The sequence below is a fragment of the Nanorana parkeri genome, unplaced genomic scaffold (assembly GCF_000935625.1).
Source record: "Nanorana parkeri isolate BGI_ZX_2015 unplaced genomic scaffold, ASM93562v1 scaffold2465, whole genome shotgun sequence".
Lineage (NCBI taxonomy): Eukaryota > Metazoa > Chordata > Amphibia > Anura > Dicroglossidae > Nanorana > Nanorana parkeri.
The window spans coordinates 3,295-13,085 of NW_017308733.1; the positions used below are offsets into that span (position 1 = coordinate 3,295).

Here is a 9,791-nt window from a genome sequence, read left to right on the forward strand (position 1 = left end):
GTTCTGATTGGCTGCACATCATTCCCCGCCCACTGACAGACCGAATACATTGGAGGAGACAAATCTGGAGCATATTTGCACTGCAACCAATCAGCTTCTCTGTCTCATTTTCAAATCGTACCTGAGCAAACTGGAGAGCGGTGCTGATTGGTTGCCATGGGCAACTGCTCCAGATTCTCTCTGCTCCTGTTTTGATAATTTCCTCCCATTGTATATAATCAGGAGATATGGATTCTGGGTTGGGAAGAGCCATTTCCGGTCTCCATAGCGGAGTGCAGTGTGATCAGTGACCCGATCTACATTATATTAGAAGTGATGAGCGTGATAGATAGATATACATGAACCCAACACACATTATATCCCCCTTATTAATGACCCGTCTTACCTGAGCCCGGCCTCTCCTCATGTGACCTCTCGTCATGTGACCCCTCTTAATATTTGTAAATCCTGAGCAATTTTCTTTTTAACTGACATAAGGGGTGTCGCTGTGTAGCTCAGTGGTGGTCAACTTTCAGAGTTTTGGATGTGCTACAGAAGGTGGTCAGAGACTGGGGACATGGTAAAGGAGATGGTCAGAGACTGGAGACATGGCACAGAAGATGGTCAGAGACTGGAGACATGGTACAGGAGATGGTCAGAGACTGGGGATATGGCGCAGGAGATGGTCAGAGACTGGGGACATGGCACAGGAGATGGTCAGAGACAGGGGACATGGCACAGAAGATGGTCAGAGACTGGAGACATGGTACAGGAGATGGTCAGAGACTGGGGACATGGCGCAGGAGATGGTCAGAGACTGGGGACATGGCGCAGGAGATGGTCAGAGACTGGGGACATGGCACAGGAGATGGTCAGAGACTGGAGACATGGTACAGGAGATGGTCAGAGACTGGGGACATGGCGCAGGAGATGGTCAGAGACTGGGGACATGACGCAGGGGATGGTCAGAGACTGGGGACATGGCGCAGGAGATGGTCAGAGACTGGGGACATGGTACAGGACATGGTTAAATAACCATAACAGAAATAATATGAAATGACAGAAACTCTTCTTGTTATTTATAGCATTTACAGATGTATGGACATGGGGTGCAGACCCCCTGGGACTCTTGTACAGAGGACCGCCATGCTTTAGTACTTTAGCTGTAATGTTGAATGTAATTTTTTTTTTCCACTTTAGGACTTCTGATCGTCCTCATCCTCCCGGTATCATCATCAGGAATCATGTACGTGCAGACCGGGTCAGACATCAGTGACTGTAATATGAAATGTCCAAACTCCAATGGTGTCCTAGAGCTGTACAGACAATGTGGAGGAAGAACAGAACCGCTACTGGACCTTCACTGTAACACTCTGTACACCAAACCCAGCAAGCCCAGATACTCTCTGGATACACAGAGCGGCTGCTGGAAGGTGACACGGGCCGGGAAGACGGACTCCTGTGTGTATAATACAGAGTTCAACAGCAACCCAACAAGACAACTTTCCTCCACAGACATCCGTATACTGGGTAAGAGTCCGTATACTGCGTCCCACTTCTCTCCACACCGCACTGTACTCTATGGGGAGAGACAAAGTGATGGACTTGTATAATGGAGGCCATTACACTGGGGGCTGTATGTGGGGGGCGGGGGTCACATAATTGGTGTTTACAAGAGCTAGCACTCTATTCCGTGTATCTGTGCCGGTGACACATGACTGATGGTGACTTCCCTCCTGATAATTCCAGATCCGGTTCTCATCTCCAACATGACCAGTAACGGGAGCCGGCTGGGTCAGGACATCGCTGTGAGCGTCCAGTACTCTGGAGAAGAGAGCGCTGTGACCTGGGAGGTGGACGGGGAGCCTCTTCCTGAGAGATACCGGCTGATAGATGACAATAGGACGCTGATTGTCCCCAGTGTGCAGAGAGACGACGCCGAGAGGACATTCCGGGTCAGGATCACAAACCCGGTCAGTGAGGAGACCCGGGACCACCGGCTGATCAATGACACAATGTTCATCCGAATGCTGGAAACAGAAGCTGTTAGTAAGTATGGAGGGATGTTATACCGGGACATGTATCCGTGTGATAGACCGAGGTCAGGCGTCTCCTCTCCTCCGGGGGGTCATAGTGTGAGTGAGAACAATGTTACTTGTTGGGATCAGAGTGAACCTTATATTAAAATAAAGGAAAATATCTTGCTTGAAGCAGCAGTACTTGGCATTGGCTTTGCTCTGACTTGAAGCCCTGGAAACCCCTCCCACTACCCAGAAGATTCGGTGACCAATAGAGCCTCTAGGATGCCTGAGACTATGAGATGGGGTACGGTTGCTTATATCACAGCCCAATCACGCTGGACATGTGCGTCTATAAGAGTCTGTGTGGACGGGTTCTGGGCTTGTGTTGGTGGCATCGGCTTGAGAACATTCCGAATTTATTGAAAGACGCATCTGACCTGCAGTGACCCTCCCTCTGACCTGCAGTGACCCTCCCTCTGACCTGCAGTGACCCTCCCTCTGACCTGCAGTGACCCTCCCTCTGACCTGCAGTGACCCTCCCTCTGACCTGCAGTGACCCTCCTTCTGACCTGCAGTGACCCTCCCTCTGACCTGCAGTGACCCTCCCTCTGACCTGCTTCAGGCAGCTTTTCTATTCCTATAGACTTGTATGGCAATGCAAAACCTGCATGAGGCGAATGTAAGCACAAGACCCAAAGTTACATTCCAAACCCAACTGATAATCGCCCCCTAACATGGCGTCCTGTGGGTGTAATAGACCTGTCCGGGGTCTCAGATCTTCAGCTACGGCTGTAGCGGAGTGTCAGGCCTCCCAGCTGCTGAAAACTGTCCGGTGTACTGGGAACACCACCCGCACCATTTCAACAGATAAGCTTGCTACTCCCGGCTCCACCCACTGCAGTGCTCTGTGCTCATTGGATGTTCTTTTATGTGCTCGTTTACAGCGTCTGATTCTTCTCGGAGACACCGGGGAGCGTTCGGTGGTGCTGGGGCTGTCGCAGTAATATTGATATTCCTCATTATGTATTGGGTAAGTCATGTTTACATCTTTCTGTATTCATTGATTTATATGGGCATGATTCTTAAGGTGCCCATACACCTGGCGATTATCGTACGATAATCACGGGGAAATCCCACGATCGTACGATAATTGCAAGGTGTATGGAAGGCGTGCGACCGTCGTTTCTACTGTGCGGTCGCACGACTTTTGTCTAACGAGCATGTTTGAAAACCAGCTGAGAATCGTACGATTTTCCGCTGGTTTGTGGCGTGCTCGTAAGATAAATGCCGCACGGGCCGTTGTGCGCAAGCGCACACTGCCCGCTCAGCATTGTGGTCATTGGAAACCCGCCCCTCAGGGGGGCGGGCTTGCAATGATCGCAAGTACGATCTGCCTGCCCAAGATGGGCAGATCATTGGTGCCAAATGTTTACAAACTGCGCCTGTATCCCCGACCAACTCCTGGAGGAACCCCGATTGAGAATGGGCGTCTCTGTTTCTTCCTATGAGCGAGCATTTCATGCGATCAGGTGGAACCTTTTGCCCGATGCAACACCAGCTGTAGATTCGCCGGCATTGACCGTCCCACATTCCGTGTCAGAAGCCAATCAGAGACTGTCGAGGTCGTTTACAGTTAAAGGTTATCCAAACCTAAAAACCAAAAATGTGATATATTGCAGCTCACCCGTCATTAGATGTGCCGGCTGCCTTCGTTTTCTTTATTCAGGCTAAGAACAAGCGCAGAAAGTTCCTGTTGATCCCGCCAGAAATGCACTTCTGTGAGCTGAAAGCACAAACAATCTAATCTTCCATATGTATACTACCAATCTCCCCCTCCCCCCATGTATCGGAGATGAAAAGAGGAAGGCATAGGTGTAATCCAGCCTGGGTGACAAACATGGCTTCCTCCATCCATAGTGCAGTGTAGGGATGCACTGATACTGCTTTTTCGGTATTACGTACGAGTACAGACGCCGATACCGAGTACCGATACCGAGTACCGATACTGGGGCTTCCGCTTGCATGGAGCCGGCTTCCCGGACAATCAGGAAGCCGAGTGGTAATGACATACCGCCCGGCTTCCTAATTGCCCAGGAAGCCGGCTCCATGTTGTTTGGCGGCTTGATTGTGATTGACCGGAAAACCGGCTTTCCAGCCAATCAGCATGGAGCCGGCTTCCCAGCCAATCAGAAAGCTGGGCGGCGAATAATGACTCGCCACCCTGCTTCCTGATTGACCAGGAAGCCGGCTCCATGCTGATTGACTGAAAAAAAGGCTTCCCGGGGCAATCAGAAAGCCGGGAGGCGGGTCATTAGTCGCCGCCCAGCTTCCTGATCGCTGGGTAAGCTGGCTCCATGTTCCCCTACGGCATTGCAAGTTCCGGTATCAGGGAAGGTATCGGAGCATTTGGGCCAGTACGAGTACTGGCTCAAATACTCTGTATCGGCACCGATACCAATACTAGTGTCGGTGCATCCCTACCGCAGTGAGTTAGTGTTGTCATCCTAGGACAGGAAGTGTGTTACTGGCAGGATCACCGGGTGCAAATAAAGGGAAAAGGAGCCTGAAAAAGAGAAAACGAATGCAGCCGCCTCATCTAATAACTCCGATGCAATAGATGACATGTTTGTTTTCCAGATTAGATACAATGTAACGCTTACTGAAGGAAAGACAAAGACAAATCCATTTCTGCTTGTTGCTCTGCACAATATTTCATCACCTCGAAGAGTCAATCTATTGGACGGGCTGGAAATGTGGTCCTGAGGGCTAAATGAGGGAAAACAATCAATTCCTCCATCCAGGAAAAACAGACGCAGAGCACAATTACAGTACTAAAAAAGTGTTTTGTGTTTTTCTAATTTTCCATGAAAACCTTGAGAACTGTTTCTGATCAAATTATTTTATAGCGCAGAACCCGGAATAAATGTTTTATAAATCAGAGATACAATTTTAACTAGGGATGCGCCGATACCGGTATTTTTGTACCGATAATCTTTTTCTGGTACTCGCCGATACCAATAACCGATGCCGGAAGTCCCATTCAGGAAGCCAGGTGGCGTGTAAAGACTCACCACCCGGCTTCCCGCTTAAAGGAGAACTATGAGGGGGGTGGGGAGGGGGCTTTTCACTCCCCTCATAGTTCTAGCCGACCTGTGACAATGAGACTGTCACAGGTCGGCTCAGTAGATCGGGAGGTGAGCCGTGACTTCTCGATCCTGTCACAGCTCTCTGCCGCGACAGGGGGAGGGGCTGGATTCCCCCCTCCCCGCTCCGATCTGCCAGCGCTGACTGGGTGAGCTGGGTGTGATGTAGAGCAGTAGTGTGTGGACCGGGGGGAGAGTTATGCGGAGAGCTGGGTGTGATGTAGAGCAGTAGTGTGTGGACCGGGGGGAGAGTTATGCGGAGAGCCGGGTGTGAGGTAGAGCAGTAGTGTGCGGACCGGGGGGAGAGTGGGGAGATTGATGCGGAGAGCTGGGTGTGAGGTTGAGCCGTAGTGTGCAGACCGGGGGGAGAGTTATGCGGAGAGCTGGGTGTGATGTAGAGCAGTAGTGGGCAGACCGGGGGGAGGTTTATGCGGAGAGCTGGGTGTGAGGTTGAGCCGTAGTGTGCAGACCGGGGGGAGAGTTATGCGGAGAGCTGGGTGTGATGTAGAGCAGTAGTGTGCGGACCGGGGGGAGAGTTATGCGGAGAGCTGGGTGTGATGTAGAGCAGTAGTGTGCGGACCGGGGGGAGAGTTATGCGGAGAGCCGGGTGTGAGGTAGAGCAGTAGTGTGCGGACCGGGGGGAGAGTTATGCGGAGAGCCGGGTGTGAGGTAGAGCAGTAGTGTGTGGACCGGGGGGAGAGTTATGCGGAGAGCCGGGTGTGAGGTAGAGCAGTAGTGTGCGGACCGGGGGGAGAGTTATGCGGAGAGCCGGGTGTGAGGTAGAGCAGTAGTGTGCGGACCGGGGGGAGAGTTATACGGAGAGCTGGGTGTGATGTAGAGCAGTAGTGTGCGGACCGGGGGGAGAGTTATGCGGAGAGCCGGGTGTGATGTAGAGCAGTAGTGTGCGGACCGGGGGGAGAGTTATGCGGAGAGCTGGGTGTGATGTAGAGCAGTAGTGTGTGGACCGGGGGGAGAGTTATGCGGAGAGCTGGGTGTGATGTAGAGCAGTAGTGTGTGGACCGGGGGGAGAGTTATGCGGAGAGCTGGGTGTGAGGTTGAGCCGTAGTGTGCGGACCGGGGGGAGAGTTATGCGGAGAGCTGGGTGTGATGTAGAGCAGTAGTGTGTGGACCGGGGGGAGAGTTATGCGGAGAGCTGGGTGTGATGTAGAGCAGTAGTGTGCGGACCGGGGGGAGAGTTATGCGGAGAGCTGGGTGTGATGTAGAGCAGTAGTGTGTGGACCGGGGGGAGAGTTATGCGGAGAGCTGGGTGTGATGTAGAGCAGTAGTGTGCGGACCGGGGGGAGAGTTATGCGGAGAGCCGGGTGTGAGGTAGAGCCGTAGTGTGCGGACCGGGGGGAGAGTTATGCGGAGAGCTGGGTGTGATGTAGAGCAGTAGTGTGTGGACCGGGGGGAGAGTTATGCGGAGAGCTGGGTGTGATGTAGAGCAGTAGTGTGCGGACCGGGGGGAGAGTTATGCGGAGAGCCGGGTGTGAGGTAGAGCAGTAGTGTGCGGACCGGGGGGAGAGTTATGCGGAGAGCTGGGTGTGATGTAGAGCAGTAGTGTGTGGACCGGGGGGAGAGTTATGCGGAGAGCTGGGTGTGATGTAGAGCAGTAGTGTGTGGACCGGGGGGAGAGTTATGCGGAGAGCTGGGTGTGATGTAGAGCAGTAGTGTGTGGACCGGGGGGAGAGTTATGCGGAGAGCTGGGTGTGATGTAGAGCAGTAGTGTGTGGACCGGGGGGAGAGTTATGCGGAGAGCTGGGTGTGATGTAGAGCAGTAGTGTGTGGACCGGGGGGAGAGTTATGCGGAGAGCTGGGTGTGATGTAGAGCAGTAGTGTGTGGACCGGGGGGAGAGTTATGCGGAGAGCTGGGTGTGATGTAGAGCAGTAGTGTGTGGACCGGGGGGAGAGTTATGCGGAGAGCTGGGTGTGATGTAGAGCAGTAGTGTGTGGACCGGGGGGAGAGTTATGCGGAGAGCTGGGTGTGATGTAGAGCAGTAGTGTGTGGACCGGGGGGAGAGTTATGCGGAGAGCTGGGTGTGATGTAGAGCAGTAGTGTGTGGACCGGGGGGAGAGTTATGCGGAGAGCTGGGTGTGATGTAGAGCAGTAGTGTGCGGACCGGGGGGAGAGTTATGCGGAGAGCCGGGTGTGAGGTAGAGCCGTAGTGTGCGGACCGGGGGGAGAGTTATGCGGAGAGCTGGGTGTGATGTAGAGCAGTAGTGTGTGGACCGGGGGGAGAGTTATGCGGAGAGCTGGGTGTGATGTAGAGCAGTAGTGTGCGGACCGGGGGGAGAGTTATGCGGAGAGCCGGGTGTGAGGTAGAGCAGTAGTGTGCGGACCGGGGGGAGAGTTATGCGGAGAGCTGGGTGTGATGTAGAGCAGTAGTGTGTGGACCGGGGGGAGAGTTATGCGGAGAGCTGGGTGTGATGTAGAGCAGTAGTGTGTGGACCGGGGGGAGAGTTATGCGGAGAGCTGGGTGTGATGTAGAGCAGTAGTGTGTGGACCGGGGGGAGAGTTATGCGGAGAGCTGGGTGTGATGTAGAGCAGTAGTGTGTGGACCGGGGGGAGAGTTATGCGGAGAGCTGGGTGTGATGTAGAGCAGTAGTGTGCGGACCGGGGGGAGAGTTATGCGGAGAGCTGGGTGTGATGTAGAGCAGTAGTGTGCGGACCGGGGGGAGAGTTATGCGGAGAGCCGGGTGTGATGTAGAGCAGTAGTGTGCAGATCAGGGTAGAATGTCAAGGAAGCCTGCAGTGCTCATGATGACTCACTAACCAGAGCGGGACCCTCAATTATGGGAAAGGGAAGCGAGGAGAGAGCAGTGATGTGAAGGTTATCACAGCCTGCAATACCGCTGGGCACCACTAGAGGGAGACTCACTCATACTTAGCTGGCTGGATACAAATAATTTGCTTTCAGAACATTCGCTCGGTTTTATACAAAGTCTAACAAGGAATTTGTTTTTTTGTTCAAGAAACTCCATGGCAGTAGAAGCAGTAGTGTGCGGCCCGGGTGTAGAGGTAGTAGAGGTATGCTGAGAGCTGGGTGTGAAGTAGAGGGAGGGAGGGTTAAGGAAGTCCGCTCATTAAAAAGTTGCCGCCTTGCTAATCATAGCGGGATCTTCATTGGGAGAGAGCGGGATCCCTCAATTATGGGAAAGGGAAGCGAAGAGAGCTCACTTTGGTCAGGTAAAGCAGTCATGTGAAAGTAATCACAGCATGCAGTACCGCTGGGCACCACTGGAGGGAGACTCACTCATACTTTGTTTGCCGGTGATGTATCGAAAGTGCGAACTTATCGAGTTGTGGGACCGCATGACTTCCGGTTTCCTCAGAACTACGATGTTTGCACACAAAACATGTTGTGCACGAGCGCCATCCACGGCATTGCCCTATACACATGCAGCACAGCAATAAAGTAATAACATGATGTAGGATGACAGTAAGCCAGCGCGTTCTTTATCACAGGTGCCGCACTCAAGCGGCGGCCATATTGAGTGGGGCACCGGAGATAAAGAACGTGCAAACATCGTAGTTCTGAGGAAACTGGAAGTCATGCGGTCCCACAACTCGATAAGTTTGAACTTTTGATCGATCACCGGATACAAAATTGGCTTTCAGATCATTTGTTCAGTTTTATAATACCGTGTTTCCCCGAAAATAGGACACTGTCTTATATTTTTTTGGGGTCAAAAAAAACACACCAGGTCTTATTTCCGGGGGAGGTCTTATTTTTTTTTTAATGTACAACAATCCAAAATTAATGCAAATCCAAATTAAATAATCCAAAATGGAAAAGTTAAGAATATGGTGATCGGGGCAATCAGGGGGTGACGTACCTTTCCAAGAGAATTTGGTAACCAATCGCTGGCCAGGATGAGGGAAGCGCGCTTTCACTATGGATTCCTCACAGGCGGGGGGTGCATTTGATATCACTCCGCCTGTGACAGGAGCCGGCGCTATAGAGGAGGCATCGGCTTATGCGGCTCTGCTCCCTCCGCTGCCGCCTCGCTCCCTCTAGCGCCGGCTTCGTTGGCACCGCTGATTCTCTCCCGCGGTGGGGGTCACATTGATGATTAATTTTGAGTGTAGTGATGAAAAAAGTGGAAATAGCATAATAAATGTTTTATCATTTAATATAGGGGAAACAGTTTTTTATTTTTTTAAATTTCTGTAATTTTTCCTTAATATAGTAAGAAATAACCCCCCCCCCCAGTGGTGAATAAATACCACCAAAAGAAAGCTCTATCTGTCCCCAAAAAAGGGTATAAAATTCATTTCAGTACAGCGCTGCATGACGGAATAAATGTCAGTCAAAGTACCGCAGCGCTGAATACTGACAAATGGCCGGGACGGGAAGGAGGTTTAACACCGCGGATGTCAACTGGTTAATTATTTATTATTATAATTTTTTTACTGTTGGGGGAGCTTCGGGGAAATATTAGGGGTCTAAATAGACCCGACATTTCCCTTTTAAAATAGAAAAAGGCATTGAGTCCTCAATTTCTTTTTCTGCAGCCTCAGCACTTGGTGAATGGGAAGCACTCAGTACAGAGGCTCCTCCCCATTCAGAGACTGCTGATATTAAAATATTTACTATCAAGCAGCACGCTCGATCATCGTGATCGCGCGTGCTGCTGGATCACGATG

The 9,791-nt window shown here is 51.9% G+C and overlaps 1 protein-coding gene across 1 annotated transcript in view; it reads left to right on the forward strand.

Moving 5' to 3' along the window:
* The first annotated feature begins 680 nt into the window (after positions 1 to 680).
* The window catches only part of LOC108801725, a 28,899-nt gene continuing 19,788 nt past the window's right edge, over positions 681 to 9,791 (forward strand). Inside the window, exons 1-4 of the mRNA XM_018573632.1 lie at positions 681 to 726; positions 1,180 to 1,509; positions 1,729 to 2,028; positions 2,945 to 3,030. Coding sequence (XP_018429134.1) covers positions 681 to 726; positions 1,180 to 1,509; positions 1,729 to 2,028; positions 2,945 to 3,030 — 762 coding nt within the window. The remainder of the gene's footprint in view (positions 727 to 1,179; positions 1,510 to 1,728; positions 2,029 to 2,944; positions 3,031 to 9,791) is intronic.